The following is a 22,337-nucleotide window of genomic DNA, read 5'->3' on the forward strand; positions in this document are numbered from 1 at the left end:
AATCGCTTATATATAAAATCTCAAATTTAATTTGAATTTCTTTGACTTTTGCTTCAAATAACGAAATGGGGTACAGCGGCTGACGCCTTATAAACAACTATCCCCAAACATTAACACAAACTTTTTTGGCCTTTATGAAACAAAATTTAACTGCCCAGCCTCATTTCTCTTCCATTCAAAAAACCACAACAGCCTAGAAGACATCGACGCGCCGTAAAAAGCAAAAGTAAATAAAATTCAATTTGAATTTTATAGACCGCGAGACGAACATCAAGATCTGGCAACGCCCTTGCCGGAGTCTCCGCTACTAACCGACGCCGAGAGCCTAGGTTGGAGTCTCTGCTCTACCTCCATCGACCGCATCTATCGATTCCTCATCGATATACGTGCTAAAGCAGCCCTGATTTTTTAGACACGCGTCTGAAAGCGGAAAAAAACGTGAACTCGTCGGAGAAGCAGCATTTTCCAAGCCCATAGCGCTTGTAATTGTAATTGTTGGCACAAGCAGGCCAGCCAAATCCGATACGGAAACGTCTCAGTTTCAAGCCGAACAAAGGGAATTGTGTGCGAGGAACGAAAAGAACCGAACAAAAAGTACAGACCCCTGAAATTTCACACGAGAACGCAGTAGCTTGTGGAACGTAAGAAGTTTTTGTCGGAAAAACTAAGGAAAAACGTATAGACACAAAGTGCAACACCAACACAACGATCATATACATTTTTTTGTCGCAAATTGCAAGTGTGCATTCAAAAAAAAGTCAAAGCGTAACCATTGCAAAATTTTCCTAAACGGAAAGCAAGAAAAAAAAAGCATCTGATTGGAGGATAATATGAGTAATGCTATTAACCAAAATGGCACAGGTCTAGAGCAGCAAGTAAGTAGCGTTTTTAACTGCTGAAAATACCATGTACCATTTACCATGTATATAAGAATGGAACACGCATGTGTATGCGGTGGCTGTGTGTGTGTGTTCGTGATGCTCATGCGGCTTTTGAAAAAGTTCGCCTAGAAATTTATTGATTTCATAACACACTAATGTCTCTATCGCTCGTTTTACAACGGTGAATCGTGTCGGTGTCAATGGCTTGCATATGTGTGCGTGTGTGTGTGCGACTGGGCTCCTCTTCGTCATTCCAATTTGTAATTTCTTTTGTATAATTTTTGCTCGCTTGCCTCCAATTTTACGTGTATATTATATACATATGAAAGTTTCCATTCGGCCTCTCACGTTGAGTGTGTCGTGTGTGCGAGCAGTGCCGCTGTTCTAAGGTTGGCCGTGTGTGTGTGTCATATCTCGCTCTCTCTCGCTTGCGCACACATGTGGAAGCTGTTGTAAACAGGGTTGCCAGGAGTAAGCGATCTGGTGATTAATTTCAAGGGTGATTTGGCAAAAATAAAAATGGAAGAAATGGAAAGCGTGTAATCTACATAGACTAGTTTAACAAGGCTTTGTTTGGTCCTTAAAGTAGTTTCAAACTATAAATACCTATTTCGGTATACCTCAAATGCATCACCATTTATGCAAAACACAATGAAATTAAATCGTGGGGATCCCCGTATTTAAAATTAGAGCATTTTCTAGAAGCAAATTTGAGGGCAACGATCTAGCCGTTAAGTGACGCCCCACAAAATGCGAAATACCTATTTATCTGCCTTTGTTAATTGATATAAAAGAAGAAGAACGCAAAATAGTTAATATTACAAGCCATACGGAATTAATAATTTCATACTAAATTTATGTTCTTAGAAGAGTTCTCCTACCTCGATCCACATTCTCTCCACTTGGGTTCCACAACCGGGCTTAGTGTTTTTGCCACTACGGTGCGATTTATTTTCCCATGTGTGGGTGGCTCGTTCACGTGTTGGTTTTGTTGGGTGGCCGGGCGAACTCTCTTTGTGTAATGGCTTGCCTGCGAGTGCGAGAGAGACGCTTACAGGGAGATCACTAAATTCGAACTTTAAACTAGTTGCGCCTCTCTCTATCTTTGTATATATTCCAGAGATTTGCACGTACATACATATGTATCTATGTATATATACACGTTGCGTTGCTAAGAGGAAGAGCGGTAAATAGCACATGTTGCTAAGCGGTAACGAATTCATTTTGGCAGTTCTGGAGAAGATTTCCCCTGGCGATGAATGAACTTGAAACTTGAACAGGTGCCGGCTAACTTAACTTGCAGACAACATATGTTAATTAGCCATGTAATACAAATCATTTGTATAAGTGGAGCAAAGATTATTTGTATAGCTTAGTTTTGCATTGCTGGTATAGTTCTTATCATTGAATGCACAGTGTTCCAATATACTTTCTATGTAACAAAGAAAAGTAATGATTCATAATCAAAGCGAGTTTATATGTAAGCTATATACAAAAAATAGAACAAAACCTATGATTGAATAATCGGAAACCACTACTTCCTTTAAACAAGACTAATCATTTAATCTTTTCCACTTGCAGGTTGCTGGTCTGGACTTGAATGGCGGCTCTGCTGACTACAGCGGCCCCATAACAAGCAAGACTTCCACTAACTCGGTCACCGGTGGTGTGTATGTGCCCCCGCATCTTCGTGGTGGTGGCAATAACAACGCAGCGGACGCAGAGAGCCAGGGCCAAGGACAGGGCCAGGGCCAGGGCTTCGACTCCAGATCCGGGAATCCGCGCCAGGAGACTAGGGACCCGCAACAGTCGCGCGGAGGCGGAGGCGAATACCGCAGAGGCGGCGGCGGTGGTGGTCGCGGCTTCAATCGCCAGAGCGGCGATTACGGTTACGGAAGCGGCGGCGGCGGACGTCGTGGAGGCGGTGGACGCTTCGAGGACAACTACAACGGTGGGTACTCTTAGCTAACAGGTGGTCTATTCACTATCAACAAGGACGAGAACTCTTAATAAATTTTTAAAGTTCCATAATTTAATGATCCTTAAGATCGGAATAGCGTACGACTTATACGTGGTACTCCAATGTGCCCAAATGATTATAAAGTTTATTAGAGAAAATGTAATTACTTTTGCAGGTGGTGAATTCGATTCGCGTCGCGGCGGTGACTGGAATCGCAGCGGCGGAGGCGGAGGAGGAGGTCGAGGATTTGGACGCGGCCCATCGTACCGCGGCGGCGGCGGCGGAAGCGGTAGCAACCTCAACGAGCAGACTGCCGAGGATGGCCAGGCACAGCAGCAGCAGCAGCCGCGCAACGATCGTTGGCAGGAGCCAGAACGTTCTGCTGGATTCGATGGCAGCGAGGGCGGACAGTCTGCCGGCGGCAACAGAAGCTACAACAATCGCGGCGAGCGCGGAGGCGGCGGTTACAACAGCCGCTGGAAGGAGGGCGGCGGCTCAAACGTCGACTACACAAAGCTGGGCGCCCGAGACGAGCGCCTGGAGGTGGAGCTGTTCGGCGTGGGCAATACGGGAATCAATTTTGACAAATACGAGGATATACCCGTGGAGGCGACGGGCCAGAATGTGCCCCCGAACATCACATCGTTCGATGATGTGCAGCTGACGGAGATTATCCGCAACAACGTGGCCCTAGCACGTTATGACAAACCGACACCGGTGCAAAAGCACGCCATTCCGATCATTATCAATGGCCGGGATCTAATGGCCTGCGCCCAGACCGGATCCGGCAAGACGGCCGCCTTCCTGGTACCGATTCTCAACCAGATGTACGAGCTGGGGCATGTGCCCCCGCCGCAAAGCACCCGGCAGTACAGCCGGCGCAAGCAGTATCCGTTGGGTCTGGTGCTGGCGCCGACCCGTGAACTGGCCACCCAGATCTTTGAGGAGGCCAAGAAGTTCGCCTATCGCTCGCGGATGCGCCCGGCAGTGCTGTACGGCGGCAACAATACCAGCGAGCAGATGCGCGAGCTGGACCGTGGATGCCACCTCATTGTGGCCACACCCGGTCGCCTGGAGGATATGATCACACGCGGAAAGGTGGGACTGGAGAACATTCGATTCCTTGTACTGGATGAGGCTGATCGTATGTTGGACATGGGTTTCGAGCCGCAGATTCGTCGCATCGTCGAGCAGCTGAACATGCCGCCAACCGGACAGCGCCAGACGCTTATGTTCTCGGCCACATTCCCCAAGCAGATCCAGGAGCTGGCCAGCGATTTCCTCAGCAACTACATTTTCTTGGCCGTTGGTCGTGTGGGCTCCACATCTGAGAACATTACGCAGACCATCCTGTGGGTCTACGAACCCGACAAGCGCTCGTATCTGCTGGATCTGCTCTCGTCTATCCGCGATGGCCCCGAATACACCAAAGACAGCCTAACGCTGATCTTTGTGGAGACTAAGAAGGGTGCAGACTCGCTCGAGGAGTTCCTGTACCAGTGTAATCATCCCGTGACCAGCATCCACGGTGATCGCACGCAGAAGGAGCGCGAGGAGGCACTGCGCTGCTTCCGCTCGGGCGACTGCCCCATCCTGGTGGCTACAGCTGTGGCCGCTCGTGGCTTGGACATTCCGCACGTGAAGCACGTTATCAACTTTGACCTGCCCTCGGATGTGGAGGAGTATGTCCACCGTATCGGACGTACCGGACGTATGGGTAATCTCGGTGTGGCCACCTCCTTTTTCAACGAAAAGAACCGCAACATTTGCTCCGATCTCTTGGAGCTGCTGATCGAAACGAAGCAGGAGATCCCCAGTTTCATGGAGGACATGAGCTCGGATCGCGGCCATGGCGGAGCCAAGCGGGCTGGACGAGGCGGTGGTGGACGTTATGGAGGCGGCTTCGGCTCCAGGGATTACCGTCAAAGCTCTGGCGGAGGCGGTGGCGGACGCAGTGGACCACCACCACGCAGCGGTGGCTCTGGATCGGGAGGCGGCGGCGGCAGCTACCGCAGCAATGGAAACTCGTACGGTAAGTTTGGTGAGTGTGGCATCATCCATCAGCAGTAACCAGGTTGAAGGCAGATACTTAACAGTGGATTTCCTTTACAGGCGGCAATTCCGGCGGCGGTGGATACTATGGCGGCGGCGCCGGTGGTGGCTCCTATGGCGGCTCCTACGGCGGCGGCAGTGCCTCGCACTCTTCGAACGCACCCGACTGGTGGGCTCAATGAGCAAGGCCTCAGCTTCAGGCAAAGGACCTGGGCCAGCAGCAGCAGCAGCATCAGCAGTCGCATCGTAGCCACTTTCGCAACTAACCAAACGGAGTAAAACAAAGTCGATAACAACCATATATATATATGTGCACACACGTATACTATATAGGAACAGCAAATGTGAAAGAGAAACTGTCTGTGCGCAGCGCAACACAAATCACGAAAATACAGAAAAGATACACAGATGCACCCTCCACCCCACCCTCGTTTAGCAATTCACTCCTCTCTCACAACCTCAAAAACCAGGAGCAAGCGTTAATAATAAACTGTGCAAGTCCATCGCGAAAGTATATTACATTCATGTATAGCCAGCCCAAAAAGCCCAAGCCGCCCTCCATTTTCATCTCACCCATCATTATATTTTATGGATTCGATGCGCGTAGTTGAAGGATATGCAAGCAAACACATACATATTTAAAATATGCTAAACAACCACAAATATTAAGAATATTTAAGCAAATGATACAATTTTTGAATTTTTGTCCATAAGTTACAATTCTCACACATCATTTTTCTTGGAAGTCTTAATATACATAAGTATATATATATATTCGTATATATATATATATATCTAGACATAAATATTGTCGATGTCGGATCGAAACGATGAAAGCGCAAATCCTTGAACTTCAATTGATGATTTTAAACGAAGAAAACATAAAAATAGTAATGGTATATATATTATTAAATATATAGATTGAGATATAATGTACTATATGAAACAAGAAACCAACACAAACAAGTAATTAAAACAAAAAAAAACAAGTTTGCTAAACTAAAACTTAATAATTTAGCAAATGAGAAAAAGAACTCGTAACGTTGTTTTAATTTTTTCTGCATTTGGTGTAACAGGTGATTTTTTTGGGATTGGCAAATTGTGTCAGATAACGCTGTAAAGCACCAACGTTTATAACTAATTCCTTGGACGCCCCATTATCTTTTCATAAATTTGTTCGATTAAGATTTATTTACTTACTGATATCACATTTTGAGTTAGCTCCATTGATAAGAATTGGCAAGTTAGTTGCCTGTTCTTTGTTTTTTGTTCAGTAGGTTTTTATAACCAATACGTTTCGGTTTCGGTGATTTCAAGCCGCGACGAGATCTGCTGGTTATATTGGCATAATAATTAAAAAGTGGAATATCCATAAGGATAGGTTAGTAACCTTTGGAAGCTTCTCAGATGAGAGCTTTGTCGTCGGTTTCCCAGTGGCAAAGCTTCAATTATGCACATTTAAGCAATCAGTATAATTGAATGTTCAAAACGTGGGGAGCGAGAATGTAAGTGGAAAATGCATCAAATCGCGCCGAGGATGTGACGATCGTGGCGATGCCTACCCGTTTGCTAATTAGATTAGATAGGGCAAGTTGATTAGTTTGCTCTGATGTTTTCTAAAGAGGGGAGCTTGTCGATTTGTCGTTTGTTTGTTTGCCAGATAAATTTGCTTGAAGAGCAAAGCTCTCCGCTTCTTGATCGCTGGATTTTGCAATAATAAACAACGTGGGCTCTTGACTAGGCCACTCCCCGTTTTATTATTATTTTCGGCAGTCCGTCGGAAATTTTCAGTGCACTCCCAGTTGTATTCGCGGTTCTCAGCTGTGTCAATTTCAGACTGCCAACATATAAACACGACGAGGATGCAGAAGCCACAACATGGTCTGTGCTGGATGTTGCTTCTACTGGCATCGCTGATCGCTACTTTTATGCTGGCCTTCAGCTACTGGATGTTTGTGCCGCGCGAGGAGTCACTGTGGTCTATGATATCGAACAACTACGGTGGGGGATCTGGAATAAAGTACTCCCTGCCGCCGGCAGCAGTACCTGAGGAACTTAAACTTCGGCAGAGACCGCCCTTCGTCTACCAGATATTACATTGAGAGTAGAAGTACAATATAGTATTTATATGCTATGTAATCTTATGCTAGTTTAACAATAAATTACATGTACACAGAAGCTGCTTTGGGTGGCTTGGTTGGGGTAGCAGGCATCACAAGTTGGTGGCTTCGAGTCAGACGTCCGACTTTTGATTGAGGGCCGCATAGCCCACTGGGATCTCCTTCATCTCGGTCTGCAGGCAGAGAAACTCGCCGCCTATGCACATTATTGTCCCGGTGATGACGTTCAGCAGCCACCACGATGCGTTCGCGGGAAAGGAGCGGTTGTACCACCAGCAGATGAGCAAATGCAGCACGTGGAAGGTGCAACTGGCGTGAAAGAGAAGCGTGAGTTGTGAAAGCAAATGATTAATTCTATGCTTAAGCTATGATGCCCACCTAAAGTCCAGACAGAGCTTGGCTCTTCTAACAATGCACCACAGTGCCAGGGAGGCTAAGAACGCATTTAAAACAAAGGCGCAGATCACCAGGCGGCCGCCCATATCGTAGATGTGGATCTCCTTTAGGCAACATAAAATCAAAGTAAGGGAAGGGGTTTTCATGATATATGGTGGTATATAGCATATGGCATACATGGTATTCGAACAAGTGATCCAGACTATAGTTGTCCCCGGACAACTTGTTGGCCACGAAGACGAGTAGGCCAAGTGTGAAGTACACGCATAACTGCATGGACACAATCTGCGAGGACAGCAGCGTCGGATCCCACTGCGTGTTGCGAAAGGTGCCGCCCTTCATGGTTGCCCCGGGTTGCCAAATCAGCGTTTAGAGAACGAAATTTCCTAATTTCAGCTGGCCATAACAAACTGACTCAACCATTAGAGATGACACTGGAGGACTATCGATTGTCTTCGGCATGGTCGTCGAATGGAAGGGGTTAATTTGCTACACAGAAAGAAAAAGAATTTTATTGATGCGTGAAATCGATGTGTTCCGTAGTAACTGTATATCTCATGAATTTTCCTTCAAAATGGCCAGACTTTCTCCCAAATTGAATTTTCGTTAAAACTCTAGTACATGCATATACTTTTTTACATATTATACTTTTAATACTCTATCGGGTACAATCGATATCCGGCGATAGTCGTCATGGATCAGGATCACTTAAAGAATGCCAAAAACGCCACGCGGAGAGTTGTAAGTAAAGTACGGCTTAAACGGGACCGGATTACAGAATGATTCCGCCCACAGGGTCGTCTGCGGTCGCTGGGAATCGTTACAGTCGGAGGAGCTGCCTTGGTGGCGGGCATTACGGCATACAAAAACCAGGACCAGTTGTTCCGGACCTTCGTGATGCCAGCGGTGCGACTTCTTCCGGCGGAAGCCAGCCATCAACTGGCCGTGCTGGCGTGCAAGTACCGCTTGTGCCCGGTTTCGCAGTACCATGATGACCAGAACTTGCACACGCCGTTCTTTGGGCGGATGCTTAGCAATCCTATTGGCATTGCAGCGGGATTCGATAAGAACGCGGAGGCGGTGGACGGGCTGCAGGATCTAGGATTCGGATTTATAGAGGTGGGCACAGTTACCCCGGCGGCCCAGGAGGGCAATCCCAAGCCGAGGGTATTCCGGTTGACCGATGACAAGGCCATCATTAATCGGTACGGATTTAATAGCGATGGTCATCAGGCGGTGCTCCAACGGCTGCGCCTGCTCCGCAAAAAGGAGAACTTCAATGGAGTTGTGGGCGTGAATCTGGGCCGGAACAAGACCACCATGAGCCCGATAGCAGATTATGTACAGGGTGTCCGGGTTTTCGGGCCCGTAGCAGACTACCTGGTCATTAATGTGAGCAGTCCGAACACCAAGGGCCTGCGCGATATGCAGAGCAAGGAGAAGCTAAGAGAGCTCCTGGAACAGGTCAACGACACGAAATCCTCCCTGGATAAGAACAAGAATGTGCCCATACTCTTGAAACTCTCGCCGGATCTATCGTTGGACGACATGAAGGACATCGTGTGGGTAATCAAGCGCAAGAAGAGCCGCGTGGATGGCCTAATCGTTTCCAATACCACGGTGTCGCGGGAAAACCTCGAAAACAAAAAGCTGGCCGAGGAAACTGGCGGATTGAGTGGTCCTCCACTCAAGGCCCGCTCCACAGAGATGATCGCCCAGATGTACCAGCTCACCGATGGAAAGATTCCCATCATAGGCGTCGGAGGAGTGGCTTCCGGCTATGATGCATACGAAAAGATCGAAGCTGGGGCTTCCTACGTTCAGATATACACGGCTTTAGTGTACGAGGGACCCGCTCTTGTGGAAGACATTAAGGCGGAGTTGTCGGCGCTGATCACACGGCTGGGTCACACTAATGTTGCGGACGTGGTGGGCACCAACAGCAAGTTCTACTTGCCCAAATGAATCAAAGATGCCACGATTTGAAGCAAGTGCTGCATTCATTTGTGTAAAACTAAAACATTTCTCATGCTTTTCCTTTTGGTCTAACCAATAAATCATTAAATTGTTCATTGATTAACTCTGAGGACTTTCATTTGCCCGCTGCACTGTGAGCACTCGTCCATCCAGGAAGTGGGTGTTCTGGTTGCTGGCGCTGTTAAAGGCATCCCGCTGGCTGAACACCACAAAGCCATAGTGCTTGGACAGGCCCAGTTGCCGGTCGAAGACCACCTCCGCGTTGGCCACGTGCCCGTACTTGGAGAAGTAGGTCCGCAGCTCCTTGCTGCCTATCGTCCACGGCAGGTTGCCGACGAACAATTTGTAGCTGCTGCGCACAAATCCGCTGGACATGATTATGTAGGTCTTAATTTGCTGGTTTCAAATCGCTGGCGAATGTGCACTGATTTTAAGGTGGCGCAGATCGCTTTTCGTAGGCGTCGACGTCACTTATTGAGGAAATGGAATTTTTTAACTAGTAGAAACTTTTACTAAAGTTAAATTAATTTGTGAAAAAAGAGACTCGAAACCCACGTTATAAAATAAATAATTATGATAAAGTGACAGTTTTATACTATTTTTATTACCCACCTAACAATTTTTAAACCTTGCAGGGCTGCCTATCGCTAGTTAGTGAGCAGACTATCGATGGCTATCGATTGGCCGCAAATAATCAATGTTTCATCTCTAGCTCTTTTAAGTTTTGGTTGCTATTTATGTAAATGTTTAGCGAAATTGCGGAAAAAGTGCATATCAGTGCGCTCGATTGCTGAAAAAGTAGTTGCGTTGCAAACGGCGAAGAGCCCATCAAAGGCGGCCCAGTAACCAGGCGATCGGAGGGCCAAAGGAGCATCAAGTCGACGTGTTGTATTCGGGGCGCGGCGCCTGCAGAAAACGGACAAAACATCCTTAGGACAACCACACAAAGGCACATCGATACTTTCAGCCACCGCACACAATGGCCGAGCGACCGAAAAATTTGTTTGCAAGTGAGTTACCCCTTTGGTCTCGAACCGCCCACGCAGGTCACACAGGTACACATACTCGCTGGGTGACGCATAGTTTGGGAATCGGGTGCAGCGGCGATAAGCCATCTATGAAGCCTCCTAAATTCTTCCATTTCCCACACATTCCAGCCGGATCCAGTCGCTCCCGCAATCCCCCGGATCAGCTAAGCCTGAATAATCTTAGCATACGCCATCCGCCCTCGTCCACGTCGTCCACTTCTTCGGGATCCACATCCTCGGGCTCAAGTTCCTCTTCACAGCATAACCATGTTACCCGCTGTTTTGGCGCCCAGCAGCCACAGCAAACCCCGCCGGTGGCCAGCAGTCAAGTGCCACCGGTACCGGCAGCATCGAGCAGCAGCGCTGCCGATCGTCACCGGGAGCGAATTCGCCAGCAGGCCTGTGGCAAGCTACAGTTTGGTGAGGGCGCTGCCAATACACACACATTTACTTCAGACGATCTCGAGGATGAGGGCGAAATTGGACGCGGTGCATTTGGGGCAGTCAACAAGATGATTTTTAAGAAACTAGACAAGGTGATGGCCGTTAAGCGCATTCGATCCACCGTAGACGAGAAGGAACAGAAGCAGCTGCTCATGGATCTCGAGGTGGTCATGAAGTCCAACGAGTGCATCTACATTGTTCAGTTCTATGGGGCGCTGTTTAAGGAGGGAGACTGCTGGATTTGTATGGAGCTGATGGACACCTCGTTGGACAAGTTTTACAAGTACATCTATGAAAAGCAGCAGCGCCACATTCCAGAGTCCATACTGGCTAAGATAACAGTGGCCACGGTCAATGCGCTGAACTATTTAAAGGAGGAGCTAAAGATTATTCATCGGGATGTGAAACCGAGCAATATTCTGTTGCACCGTCGCGGAGACATAAAGCTGTGTGATTTTGGTATATCGGGTCAGCTGGTCGACTCTATTGCCAAGACCAAGGATGCGGGCTGCAGGCCCTACATGGCGGTAATGAAACTCCTTTGATTCCACAACATTTTAACCACAATTGTATGCTTTTGTGCAGCCGGAGCGCATTGATCCAGAGCGTGCCAAGGGCTACGATGTACGAAGCGATGTTTGGTCATTGGGCATCACTTTGATGGAGGTGGCGACTGGTAATTTCCCCTATCGTAAATGGGACTCTGTTTTCGAGCAGTTGTGTCAGGTAAACATAAAACATTTTAATAGGATGGATAGTTTTTCTAATGAAATGTGTGAATCATTTTTTCAAAATGCGATACAAATAACGTTCATGTCTTGTTCCATATCGTCATTAGGAATAATCTTATAGAGATAAAGTGTTGACTAATGACTCATTTTATTTGCTGCTTGTCTTATCGTATTTTGTTACTTTCATATAGTAAATTATCATAATATCTGAAGCTTGTTTTGTTAGGCTAATGACTTTTTCATAAAATTAACCCTTTTCAAGGTTGTGCAAGGCGAACCGCCCCGACTTTTGACATCCTATAACGGCATGGAGTTCTCCAAAGAGTTTGTGGACTTTGTCAATACTTGGTAAGCACTGGGAAAGCCTAGAAAACATAATAATAGTAACTAATAAAGCATAATTATCGTCTTAGTCTCATTAAAAAGGAGAGCGATCGGCCCAAGTATAGTCGTCTGCTGGAGATGCCCTTCATCCGTCGTGGTGAGACGAGCCACACTGATGTTGCCGTGTATGTGGCCGATATACTGGAGTCGATGGAGAAAGACGGCATTACGCAGTTTACGGCCAACCAGCAGGCGGAGAGTTAATCACCCTAAGCGAAGATGCAAGTCATAAATTAACTAAGATTCAAGAGGAACATAACAACATGCATAACTAAACAGAAGGAAAGCAGATAAAAAGTTTTAATTGTTGTCTACTTTGTAGCATTCGTAGAAAACCTAGCGCATATTTTGTTAAACAGAAAAACAAAATTAAGCGAAAAGTGTGTAAGCTGATAGTAAGCAAAATGTGTGTATAGTTTAAAGTCCCTAAAGCCTATTGTAATTCAATAACTTTTGTATTCGCAGTTTTGTGCGTTAAGTTTTGTGTTGAAAATAAATTTGTGTTTACAAAAGGCGAGCGGCGGGTTACAGGCGATTATATTGGCCAATGACTTGACCAGCTTCGGACTCCCAGCCAAAAGCCTATTTAGCCTCAATCAAGCGAGCATTTTATAATCCGGTTGATTTATCTATCACAAATAATGATACCAGACCAATTGGAAATGCATTTTGCGTTAATAAGCAACCACATGCGAAACTTAAGCAATATTTGTAAAAAAAAAACAGCTTCGTGGAAACGAGAGTTAACTACCCATGCAAACAACTAACAGAAACACCAATACGCGTTAATATGCGTGAATAAATAGTTCAACAAAAACAATTATACATTATTTATTGAACAGAATTTGTAATCCTATTATATTTTTTTAATTTGCATATATGAAAATGATTGTGAAAAGCTTTAAATAATTGCCAAGCGGCTGAGATGTTTAAATTGTAGTAGAAATTATTGCAGATAAATGCAAAGCTAATCCCATAATATATGAAATAATTAGCCATAACACCGACACATCCATACCACACACACACACACACACACGTTTTTATGCGTAGAAATTAGTTGTAAGTGAAGCAAAAATATTTAGCAAAAAGTTACAGCTAAAAAAACACAAGTCATGTGAAAACTACAAATAAAACAAAATAAATGTATTGTGCCTAAGTATAAACCGAAATGATAAACACTCACCAAGAGAACTACAATTTAAATTTAATCAAAACTCATAAGCCATTTATAATCCTTAGCCTAGCTTTTAAACCCAGCTTATATAGACGTACCGCATATTTATACCATGCCATTCCCGCCCAAAAATATTCACAGCCAAACAATTGCACCGTCTAAGTCCCCGTCTCAAAAATAACAAAAAAAGGAAAAACACGAAGTAAAACCAATGTTTTTTGATTAACATTTTTATGCAAGCGTCAATGTGAAAGCAAAGTTTATTTTGTATACATATATATAAATGCATAATATATATTTGCACGGGTTGCATATTATAGCGTAAGAAAAGCAACAAGAGCCTGCAGCATTTCTCTTTTATTTTATTTTTTTTAATTTGTTTGCGAAATAAAATCCTAAAGCATGCAGCATTTAGAGCGGATATACATATATACACATGAAAATATGAAATTGTATATTTTTATTAAGCCCACAAACATCCCAGAAATTGCAGCTAGACTTGTCAAGTAATAATATTAAATAAATATTAAATTATTAAAGCATGCATCTCGAGCAAAAGTTAATTAACATTCCATGCCGAAAACTCATCTTACATCTCCGATGAAATCGTTTCTATTGTAGTTGCAGACAAAAAGGATATACAAAAAAGGATATATGGTGGCTAATGAAAACTAACTGACCGCAATGTTGAATTTAATCACACCTAATCACCAGGAGGTATAGTTGAAAACAATTACCTAAGAACTTGGGCAGATGATCATTTTTGATAAGACTTGGGATAAACCTAATAATCATATTATACAATCATGTGTAATGCCAGGAATAATGCAATCGCGAGTCGTCAATATTTTTGACAATAAATGGAGTATAATTTCTTTGTAAAGTAAGCAAAACTAAAACGGCAAGGACATATGGATTGTGTGTATATATGGTAGATATACTAAGGACATATGACTGGCAAATATTTATACACTAATCTATGAACGAGTTGCAAGTCAAATGAGATACTTATGTCTGTCAATCGCCGCATAAATTCCCAAGTGAAATTCAACACCAAAACCCCCAATAATTGGCTTCCAATCATCCAAGGCCTTTGAATAAAATTAAATTGCTATAAAAAATATGCTCGAAACTAAATCTAACCAATGACAAAACTGGAAACGCAACGTCCACAACAATATTAATATTTGCAATCTTTTAAACCTAGCTTACATATACATATATGTAACTTTCGGAACATTGTGGGATCCCAATTTTCGGATCCAGATCCTAAACGAAACCCATTGCGGAATCGGGAGCCGCTCACTCAACACTTAGCGCACTAAGTTTTACTGAATACCAATACTGAATACCAGTCTATATGAATAATCCCGTCAAGTCGGCCAGAACTATAACTACACAAGGATAACCAAATACCGAAAGGGAGCTACTCAATGTCATGGCAAATACACACGCAGATAAATAGCATAGAACTGTTGAACAAAATTGAAAAGGCAAAACACCACAAATAAAACAATTTGTAAAAATATTAATAGCAAATAAAAATTATATTTCAAAAACTCAATTAATGCGTAATAGCTGTGTAAGTGGGGCTGCGATTGGGCAGTGGAACTTATGGCCACAGACGGTCACTTAAGTGACGCATACGTGGGTGGAATTCGTCACAAATTCAACGAGTAGGATTTTAGTGACGAATTCTTGAATTGATTATGGATTTAATTTTCTTTTATTTTGTATAATAAAATAGGTTTTTGTTTATGGTTGTTTCACTTTGTTTCAAGTTTGATTCATTAATTTTAAGACTAAATAATAACGGTAAAAATATTTCTCAAATCCTAAAAAAACATATTTTATTTACGCTTATTGTTTGGCTTTCTTTAAACCTTTTTTTTGCCGGTAAGAGTATCTGAGTATCTTTTTATCTCATAACCAATGCACAATATTATTGGCTGGCATAATTTTGAAGGGCACGCGACTTGAATGAAAATCGCCACCCAAACGAGAATCGGCCCACAACACGGCGAGCATGGAAAGTGCGTTATTAAAGCCGCAAATGCGTAATCCGCAGCTAGACAAACATAGGTGTGTACACGGGTACAAACCCCCTTTTTTGACCGACTTTTGGCAGAATACGAGGCGGCGAGCATTAAAAGCAGATGAGTTAAGTTCGAAAAGCCAATCGAAAAGGTTGTTTTTTAAGGTGGGTTCTCCGATAATTCCATAAAATCTGTCAATTAGTATGGCTTACGTTTTTTTTCTTCTATTTTGCATATTAATTGACAATCGTGTGCATATAGAAACCTGAATGGATCTTAACGCTCGGAATTGGTAGCTCAGTCTGCCGTCGAACGTTGTGCGTGGAGCAATTAAATTTTGGAGTACGGATACGTGGGTCGTCCGCCAGTCGCCCAGGTTCATCGACATGCTGGCCTGCATCATTTTAAGCGGCTGGCTGCTATTGGCTTGGATGTACTTCCTGTGGAGCCGGCGAAGGTATTATAAAGTCGCATGGCAGTTGCGCGGACCCATTGGCTGGCCCCTAATAGGCATGGGCTTACAGATGATGAACCCGGAGAGTAAGAGCTGGACAGGATTTTCAAAGGGCTTTCGTTAAATGGGCATTTTTAACAGCCTTTTTGCAGTACATGGATGGTCTGTCGCGACAGTTTAAAGCGCCTTTCATCTCCTGGATGGGCACCAGTTGTTTCCTCTACATCAACGATCCGCACAGCATGGAGCAGATATTTAACTCGACGCACTGCACCAATAAGGGCGATTTCTATCGATTCATGAGCTCGGCCATTGGTGACGGACTGTTTACGTCCAGTTCGCCACGTTGGCACAAACATCGTCGCCTCATTAATCCCGCCTTTGGTCGCCAGATTCTGAGCAACTTCCTGCCCATTTTCAATGCCGAAGCGGAGGTCCTTCTGCAGAAGCTGGAGCTCGAGGGTGTGCAGCACGGTAAGCGGCTGGAAATCTACCAAATCCTCAAGAAAATCGTTTTGGAAGCAGCTTGCCGTAGGTATTCATGGGTCTTCAATTGCCTATATTTTACGGGAATTACTTGCAGAGACAACGATGGGCAAGAAAATGAACTTCCAGCACGACGGATCTATGGCCATATTTAAAGCTTATAATGGGTTAGTTCAAATATATAGGCATTTAATTATAGTCAATAACTTTTCCCTTTAGCTTGACGGAAGTGTGTGTAAAACGAATGCTATCCCCCTGGCTTTATCCGGACTTAATATATCGTCGTTCCGGACTTTTCCGTCTGCAGCAAAAGGTCGTCGGCATACTTTTTGGGTTTATAGAACAGGTAAGCAACTCATCCGATCAAAGTTGGACTAAACATGGTGAGCTCCATCTTCCGGCAGCTTCTCGAACCCATAGTCTCGGTGGTGGCAGCCAATGCCAATCCGGAGCAGCAGCGATCCGAGCTGGAGATGAGGGGCAAGTCCAAAGCCATTTTCATTGAGCAGGTGCGTGAGCATGTGGAGCGCGGTCAGCTGAGTTGGCAGGATGTGAGGGATGAGGCGAATGTGACCATTGCAGCGGTAGGTTCCAAAGATCCAGTGAAGAAGAAAATGTACGATGACTCATTTCACAGACTTTCGAGACCACATCGACGGCCTTGTATTTTACCATCCTCTGCCTGGCGATGCATCCCTGCTACCAGGAGAAGCTGCACCAGGAACTGGTCACAGAGCTGCCGCCATCTGGCGACATATCCTTGGAGCAGCTCCAGCGACTGGAGTACACTGAAATGGTGATCAACGAGGCCATGCGGCTGTTTGCTCCAGTGCCCATGGTGCTGCGATCAGCGGATCAGGACATCCAGCTGAAGCGCGACGACGGGGAATTCCTCATTCCGCGTGGCACCCAGATCGGCATCGATATCTACAACATGCAGCGGGATGAGCGGGTGTGGGGACCACATTCGAGTACCTACAATCCGGAGGCGCATTTCGGATTGGATTCGCCTCAGAGACACGCCTTCGCCTTCGTTCCCTTCACCAAGGGATTGCGCATGTGCATCGGTTACCGATATGCCCAAATGCTGATGAAATTGCTGTTGGCCAGGATCTTTCGCAGCTATCGAATCAGCACGGATGCCCGCTTGGAGGAGCTGCTGGTCAAGGGTAATATCTCCCTGAAGCTTAAGGATTACCCGCTGTGCCGCGTGGAGCGGAGATAACTGAGGGGTCATATGCCCCACAACTGGTTGGTGTAATTTTTCAATTAAAAGTGCCATTTTTGTTGCATTTTCCCATCGTAGGAAATTGAGTTTGTTTCATCTTTTGCTGTTGGCCTCGTTAACGATGACCAGCCCGCTTCCCTTGCGCAAATTGCCAGCTTGCAAATGGCTATAATGGATTTCAGTTTGCACTTGTTCCAGCTCACCCACAACTTTGCAGCACACGTTGCGTGTACGGAACATAATTGATTAAATTCCTTCGAAGACCGGCTGCTGCAAGTGGGCTATCTCTCGCAGTTGAGGGCTGGTCAAAGTTCTTGCACCCAATGAAATCTGTGGGTGGTGGAGCCGACCTGCCAATTCATCCCTTTTCATTATTCAATTGAAAAACTATAACGTTTATTTATGGAGAAATACCCCTTTACCCCTTTAAGGCTTGCGTTTGTTGGTTTCATTAAGAGATGAAATATCATTTAAAGCTTTAAAAAGTTTTAAAGTAAGTCAGAAATATACCATCTTTCTGAAATGTGTGGCAAAAAATTGATGAAAACGGGTTTTTAACGCTTTAAAAAGCATATTTTAGAAACACATTAAATTACACAAAGAAAAAGTAATCCACTGATCCCATAAAATTTATTCCCCGCTGTGGTGCGCTTTATTTATAAACTTGTTGCTTATCAAGATTTTACGTCATAAGTTGAGATCGAAGTGGTTTCTTCAGACATTGCTCTCGCTCGCACATATATACAAAACTTACATTGGCCACCCGAGTTTCCAACCTTCGATAGCTCAGTTGGTAGAGCGGTGGACTGTAGTTGGAAAACAATCAATAGATATCCATAGGTCGCTGGTTCAAATCCGGCTCGAAGGATTTTTTGTTTTTTTTTTTTTTTAAATTTCTATTTTTTTTTTAATTTTGTAATTATTTTAAAAACGAATGGATACAATTAAACGAAATCAAATATGTTTTGAATTGAAGTTAGTAACTTCAATATAGTAATATTAATTCTAGGTGCGTTTCATTATTTCAAATAGCAAATGCACCCAACAACCAGATTTGGGGAGCTGATAAGCAAATTTAGCTGACCACAAAAATTTTTCGAATGAGTATGAGTGCGAAAGCAAATGAATCCCCCCAACTCGACGCCCCTCACCGACCTTCGATAGCTCAGTTGGTAGAGCGGTGGACTGTAGTTGGCAAACAAGCAATAGAAATCCATAGGTCGCTGGTTCAAATCCGGCTCGAAGGATTTTTTGTTCAGTAATATTTTTTTTAATGAATTTAGGCACGTTTTAAAAGTGAAAGTTACCATCATGAAAGTCTGGTGCGAAAGTCGAATGGAAATATAAGCTGCTGGTCAACTGAGTTCGTAGTTGTTGTCGTATTAAATTACTTAATCATTGACGTTGCAAATACAATTTATCAACACTTTGCCGAGGTAATAATTCTATTTGCCGCCCATTCCACCGCTAACGTTACAACTCGCCACCACCGACTCACGACAAACGAATAGATTGCTGTCTGGGCAGCCTGCCTCCATCCACCATTTCACTTCAAGCTCCACTGCCTGCAACGAAATATGCATAATTCAATAGCAGGAGCTGCGTCCTTGCCAACGTGAATCCTGCGGAATACGGAATGAGGAGGGGGCAGCCCCTCGACGGAAGCTGAAAAGTATGCAATAAGCGATTGCGACTCGTTAACGCTTCAAAATACAGCGAGAGATGGAGTGCGGTGTGCGAGACACCAATGGGCAAAATAATAGGAGTCTATTACTAAAGACGACAAGAATCTGGAAATTGATGTACATTAGATATTTTGCGTAAATTTATAGTTTCATTTTGGCTAAGCAATGTTTCACTTATTCAGATGGAATATTCGCGATCAGAAAACTAAAAGCTTTGCAACACATAAGCAAGGAAAATAGTGGATTTCCCATCACACCCACTTGCCATTTGAAAAAGTATCTGCCGATGGGCATGACTGTGTAATCACAACATTAATCTAATACGCGTGTTTAGTGCGGCCTGGCGGGCATCCAACTTAATAATAGCTTTCGCAGCGCCTTGCAATAAGTAATTAAATCATTTACAACAAATCAAAGTGACTTGATGGGGCCAGGACGAAGGCGAGGAGCCGCTCCGCGCCGTAAGCAAATAGTCGCCAGTGGCTCCGGTCGGTCTGGCTTATTATTAATGAGAAAAACTTTTGCAAGTTTTCAATTAGTTGCGCTCCCCTCCAGCAACTTGGCGCATAATCAAGACAAACGCTGGCTCATAATAAAATATTTAGTTGGATTTCCTTGGCCAGTCGCCGTAATTGACTGCCCACCAGTTATTTGTATAACAAGCCGGGACTTTGGACTCGGATTTAGATTCGGGGATTCGGATTCGGTTACGGATTCGGTTGATTACTGCGTTACACTCGGGACATGGCCAGCGTTTTTGCTAATCCGAGTCGACAGCCTGCATAATGTGATTAATTGAATATTAGGGCAGGCAGGTGCCCGAATACCTAGACTGGCCACAGCTTGGCTGTCTGCTGTTCCATTTACCTGGTCACCTGGTCACCTGTTGGCCAGCTAACTGCAGTCAAGGTCTCCGCTTTCCACGTCACATGATTCTTTCATTTGCAGACTGGCGGCTTTGTTCGGCTGCATACGAAATCAGATTTTAATGAGCACATGTTCCGTGCTCTAATTGGAAGGCGATTTATTCGGAAATACGATTTCTTATTCCACCAAAGCCTGATTAGCTGGAAAGAGCCAGTGAGTGACTGCGAATAGTTTTTACTTTTTACTTTCAGATCTCGTTGGTTTTGTCCAATTAGCCGAATTCTATGAAATTTCTAGGCAGTTTTGTAAAAGTGAAGATTTCTAGAACTATATTTTTACAATTTCCTGTTTTTATACTTGTCGCTGATTTTGTCATATTAAATAGGAATATTATTAGTTTAAAAAAGTTTTATGCGAAACCGAATGTTTATTTGCATTCGAAAAACTTACGGCTTAGTTGGGCCTGTGTGGATTTAACGCTTTTGCGTTTTAGTCATACACAATTAATTGTAATTCCCCTTTGACAGAGAATTTAGGCCCGATTTCCGTTGAACCGTTCAAAGCAGGTAACACTTGGCTGAGTTCTGTTAATGCAGCGCCTTCTAGTCGCGTGTGTTTAGACGGCTTTTGTTTGCCTGGCCGTGGGCGTTAATTACAGTAAGACATTTGTGAACGCGCCGGCAGGCGTAACTAATAAACCAAACACATACCTATGTATGTGGGCCAGAATGGGGAGCTTTATGTGGGTGGGTATTCCCCCCAAAAAACCGCATTAACAAGCAGCTGCCGCTGCTGCTGCAGATCCTGGCTGTAATTAAGTTTACTCTCGTTTACGAGACACGCGCCAAAGCAAATCCCGGCCACATTGACTAGGCTAACAAACCGCAAGGGGGGAGTTGGGCTGGCACCTCATCAATGTGTTAATACTAATTGTTATTGTAGTTCCGATGGCCTTGGGTGGGAGGGGGCGGTGTAAAGGGGAAAGTGCCAGCACTTACCTCAAATTGAATTAGCCTCATATGTGTGGCCTGCCAGTTGAGACAGTTTGCAACTTGCAAACTCAATTTGGCAGGTCGAAAAGTTTAGTTTTCACTTGCCTCAAAATAAAAGTAGAGCCTGCCGCCAACACAGCTTATAGTTGGGACATTTTGATTGCTCTTTGGGGTGCCTAACTATTTGTGGAGGGTCGGGGGGAGGTGGGGGTGCCAAACGAAATCAGTGCAAAAATATTTAACAAAATTGCATTAGAAACTTTCTTTTTTGCCAGCCAGCACGAAATTGGCGAACAAAACGACCTAACAAACTGGGCGAATTCTAAGTCAGGCCTCCCAGGGATGTCAGCTATTCGAGTTGAGCATTTGGACTCCGGCAGTTTGTGTTCATCGTATCAGTTGCCAACTTAACCAAAAGTTTAAGGAATCTGGTGAATTGCCGCTCACCTCTGGAAACAGACTTCTCAAAGCTTCTTAACCCGTTGATGGCCAGGGTATAAAATATAATCATATACATTTAAAATATATTACAAATTGTTATACAAACATATGAACATATGCTGTCTCAGTTTTTTTTTGAAATTTTCTAAATATTTTAACGGTGTGTAGTCTTCAAATTTATGGTTTTACGCAAATTCTAGCCATAAGTTGTACCGAATGCAAATGAAATGAATTATGAAAACTGGCTGAAGTGCAACTAAAAGTTTTTCTATCAATTCAAAATGGTTCGTGCTGTGTGGGGTTAACTGGCGCTCATAAAAGTGGAAATGTGTTGAACCTTAACCTCCCCGGAGTGAAGAAAGTTTTTCGCTTGTTGTTTGACAAATTGTTTTGTGCAGCGGCCGAAGGAAATAAAAGGCAACATTCGACTGTAAAGCGGATGAGGAGTGGGCGTAGTTCCTGGCCAGGATTGGGTGGGTTGGGTGTTTCGGTCGGACCTCTTGGCCATCAATGTGTAATGAATGTGGGCGGGTGTATCGGGGGGGCGGGAGCAAAGTTTGAAACGCGAACAAGAGTAGCAAAAACAATGACAGGCGTTGCCAGCAGCCAGACCTTTTCCGATCCTGTTCCTGTTACCCATTTCCCATTTTCCACTTCTCATTTCCATTTCATTTTCCGCTTTGCCATCAGTGTCACTCTTTTATTCCCTACCTAAAAGTCCAACGTTTCAGCCACACAAAAACCTGTTGAACTAAAGTGGATCTTCTAGTGCTAAATTTTTCTTAATCATAAGTTAACCTTATGATGAATTTTACTAGTAAATCTTTAAGATAACAGATGAAACTGTAGGAAACCTTGTGCACAAAGTGTCATATGCAGTGGCTACATCTCGGGGAAGGGTATCCTAAGCACCGGCTTGCCGCGGATTAACCATTTCTTCTTGTTCCGCGCCAGTTGGGAAACTTTTACCGCTCGCTGTTGACTGTTGCCCTGCGGCT

The 22,337-nt window shown here is 44.3% G+C and overlaps 7 protein-coding genes and 2 non-coding genes across 13 annotated transcripts; 7 read left to right on the forward strand and 2 right to left on the reverse strand.

Annotated features, from left to right (window-relative positions):
- The first annotated feature begins 77 nt into the window (after positions 1-77).
- On the forward strand, positions 78-5,657 carry LOC6607236 (ATP-dependent RNA helicase bel). 2 transcript variants are annotated; one of them, XM_032722022.1, is made up of 4 exons: positions 78-875; positions 2,463-2,832; positions 3,017-4,882; positions 4,954-5,657. In XM_032722022.1, exons 1-4 carry the CDS (start codon positions 831-833, stop codon positions 5,073-5,075), a joined length of 2,403 nt encoding a protein of 800 aa, XP_032577913.1. In that variant the 5' UTR covers positions 78-830; the 3' UTR covers positions 5,076-5,657. The 2 variants fall into 2 exon arrangements, with proteins under 2 accessions (XP_032577913.1, XP_002032017.1); XM_002031981.2 differs by having other exon boundaries at positions 3,017-4,873.
- Positions 5,658-6,167: 510 nt separating this feature from the next.
- On the forward strand, positions 6,168-7,071 carry LOC6607237. 3 transcript variants are annotated; one of them, XM_002031982.2, is made up of 2 exons: positions 6,168-6,274; positions 6,730-7,071. In XM_002031982.2, the coding sequence occupies exon 2, from the start codon at positions 6,756-6,758 to the stop codon at positions 6,993-6,995; it is 240 nt and encodes a 79-aa protein (XP_002032018.1). In that variant the 5' UTR covers positions 6,168-6,274; positions 6,730-6,755; the 3' UTR covers positions 6,996-7,071. The 3 variants fall into 3 exon arrangements, with proteins under 3 accessions (XP_002032018.1, XP_032577917.1, XP_032577918.1); XM_032722026.1 differs by having other exon boundaries at positions 6,170-6,274; positions 6,715-7,071; XM_032722027.1 differs by lacking the exon at positions 6,168-6,274 and adding an exon at positions 6,323-6,398.
- LOC6607238 (protein SYS1 homolog) lies at positions 6,999-7,846 on the reverse strand. Its single transcript, XM_002031983.2, has 3 exons — positions 7,587-7,846; positions 7,392-7,513; positions 6,999-7,322 (listed from the first exon to the last, which is right to left on the reverse strand). Exons 1-3 carry the CDS (start codon positions 7,749-7,751, stop codon positions 7,127-7,129), a joined length of 483 nt encoding a protein of 160 aa, XP_002032019.1. The 5' UTR covers positions 7,752-7,846; the 3' UTR covers positions 6,999-7,126.
- Positions 7,847-8,014: 168 nt separating this feature from the next.
- On the forward strand, positions 8,015-9,489 carry LOC6607239 (dihydroorotate dehydrogenase (quinone), mitochondrial). Its single transcript, XM_002031984.2, has 2 exons — positions 8,015-8,150; positions 8,205-9,489. Exons 1-2 carry the CDS (start codon positions 8,103-8,105, stop codon positions 9,372-9,374), a joined length of 1,218 nt encoding a protein of 405 aa, XP_002032020.1. The 5' UTR covers positions 8,015-8,102; the 3' UTR covers positions 9,375-9,489.
- LOC6607240 (28 kDa ribonucleoprotein, chloroplastic) lies at positions 9,391-9,818 on the reverse strand. The gene has a single exon (XM_002031985.2). It carries the CDS (start codon positions 9,759-9,761, stop codon positions 9,486-9,488), a length of 276 nt encoding a protein of 91 aa, XP_002032021.1. The 5' UTR covers positions 9,762-9,818; the 3' UTR covers positions 9,391-9,485.
- A 270-nt stretch (positions 9,819-10,088) lies between these two features.
- Positions 10,089-13,694, forward strand: LOC6607241 (dual specificity mitogen-activated protein kinase kinase 4). The gene is made up of 5 exons (XM_002031986.2): positions 10,089-10,396; positions 10,544-11,385; positions 11,444-11,584; positions 11,852-11,937; positions 12,003-13,694. Exons 1-5 carry the CDS (start codon positions 10,366-10,368, stop codon positions 12,175-12,177), a joined length of 1,275 nt encoding a protein of 424 aa, XP_002032022.1. The 5' UTR covers positions 10,089-10,365; the 3' UTR covers positions 12,178-13,694.
- Positions 13,695-15,498: 1,804 nt separating this feature from the next.
- On the forward strand, positions 15,499-17,895 carry LOC6607242 (probable cytochrome P450 313b1). 2 transcript variants are annotated; one of them, XM_032722488.1, is made up of 7 exons: positions 15,499-15,726; positions 15,782-16,171; positions 16,224-16,293; positions 16,346-16,472; positions 16,531-16,710; positions 16,764-17,377; positions 17,433-17,895. In XM_032722488.1, exons 1-6 carry the CDS (start codon positions 15,573-15,575, stop codon positions 17,349-17,351), a joined length of 1,509 nt encoding a protein of 502 aa, XP_032578379.1. In that variant the 5' UTR covers positions 15,499-15,572; the 3' UTR covers positions 17,352-17,377; positions 17,433-17,895. The 2 variants fall into 2 exon arrangements, with proteins under 2 accessions (XP_032578379.1, XP_032578378.1); XM_032722487.1 differs by lacking the exon at positions 17,433-17,895 and having other exon boundaries at positions 16,764-17,431.
- A 234-nt stretch (positions 17,896-18,129) lies between these two features.
- Positions 18,130-18,222, forward strand: Trnay-gua. The gene is made up of 2 exons: positions 18,130-18,166; positions 18,187-18,222. It is a non-coding gene; the product is annotated as a tRNA-Tyr (tRNA).
- A 286-nt stretch (positions 18,223-18,508) lies between these two features.
- Positions 18,509-18,601, forward strand: Trnay-gua. The gene is made up of 2 exons: positions 18,509-18,545; positions 18,566-18,601. It is a non-coding gene; the product is annotated as a tRNA-Tyr (tRNA).
- Positions 18,602-22,337: the final 3,736 nt, after the last annotated feature.

Source organism: Drosophila sechellia, chromosome 3R, assembly GCF_004382195.2.
Source record: "Drosophila sechellia strain sech25 chromosome 3R, ASM438219v1, whole genome shotgun sequence".
In the NCBI taxonomy this organism is placed as follows: Eukaryota; Metazoa; Arthropoda; class Insecta; order Diptera; family Drosophilidae; genus Drosophila; species Drosophila sechellia.

Excerpts from the sequence above, each read along its gene's own strand:
- LOC6607236 (XM_032722022.1), top strand. The coding sequence starts at position 831 with ATGAGTAATGCTATTAACCAAAATGGCACAGGTCTAGAGCAGCAA. Across the intron at positions 876-2,462 it reads GCACAGGTCTAGAGCAGCAA|GTTGCTGGTCTGGACTTGAA; the intron begins GTAAGTAGCGTT and ends TTCCACTTGCAG. Across the intron at positions 4,883-4,953 it reads AAACTCGTACGGTAAGTTTG|GCGGCAATTCCGGCGGCGGT; the intron begins GTGAGTGTGGCA and ends TTTCCTTTACAG.
- LOC6607237 (XM_002031982.2), top strand. The coding sequence starts at position 6,756 with ATGCAGAAGCCACAACATGGTCTGTGCTGGATGTTGCTTCTACTGGCA.
- LOC6607238 (XM_002031983.2), bottom strand. The coding sequence starts at position 7,751 with ATGAAGGGCGGCACCTTTCGCAACACGCAGTGGGATCCGACGCTGCTG. Across the intron at positions 7,514-7,586 it reads ATCACTTGTTCGAATACCAT|GAGATCCACATCTACGATAT; the intron begins GTATGCCATATG and ends TGTTGCCTAAAG. Across the intron at positions 7,323-7,391 it reads AAGCTCTGTCTGGACTTTAG|TTGCACCTTCCACGTGCTGC; the intron begins GTGGGCATCATA and ends CTTTCACGCCAG.
- LOC6607239 (XM_002031984.2), top strand. The coding sequence starts at position 8,103 with ATGGATCAGGATCACTTAAAGAATGCCAAAAACGCCACGCGGAGAGTT. Across the intron at positions 8,151-8,204 it reads AAAACGCCACGCGGAGAGTT|GGTCGTCTGCGGTCGCTGGG; the intron begins GTAAGTAAAGTA and ends TTCCGCCCACAG.
- LOC6607240 (XM_002031985.2), bottom strand. The coding sequence starts at position 9,761 with ATGTCCAGCGGATTTGTGCGCAGCAGCTACAAATTGTTCGTCGGCAAC.
- LOC6607241 (XM_002031986.2), top strand. The coding sequence starts at position 10,366 with ATGGCCGAGCGACCGAAAAATTTGTTTGCAA. Across the intron at positions 10,397-10,543 it reads ACCGAAAAATTTGTTTGCAA|CCGGATCCAGTCGCTCCCGC; the intron begins GTGAGTTACCCC and ends CACACATTCCAG. Across the intron at positions 11,386-11,443 it reads GCTGCAGGCCCTACATGGCG|CCGGAGCGCATTGATCCAGA; the intron begins GTAATGAAACTC and ends GCTTTTGTGCAG.
- LOC6607242 (XM_032722488.1), top strand. The coding sequence starts at position 15,573 with ATGCTGGCCTGCATCATTTTAAGCGGCTGGCTGCTATTGGCTTGGATG. Across the intron at positions 16,172-16,223 it reads CGTTTTGGAAGCAGCTTGCC|AGACAACGATGGGCAAGAAA; the intron begins GTAGGTATTCAT and ends AATTACTTGCAG. Across the intron at positions 16,294-16,345 it reads ATATTTAAAGCTTATAATGG|CTTGACGGAAGTGTGTGTAA; the intron begins GTTAGTTCAAAT and ends TTTTCCCTTTAG.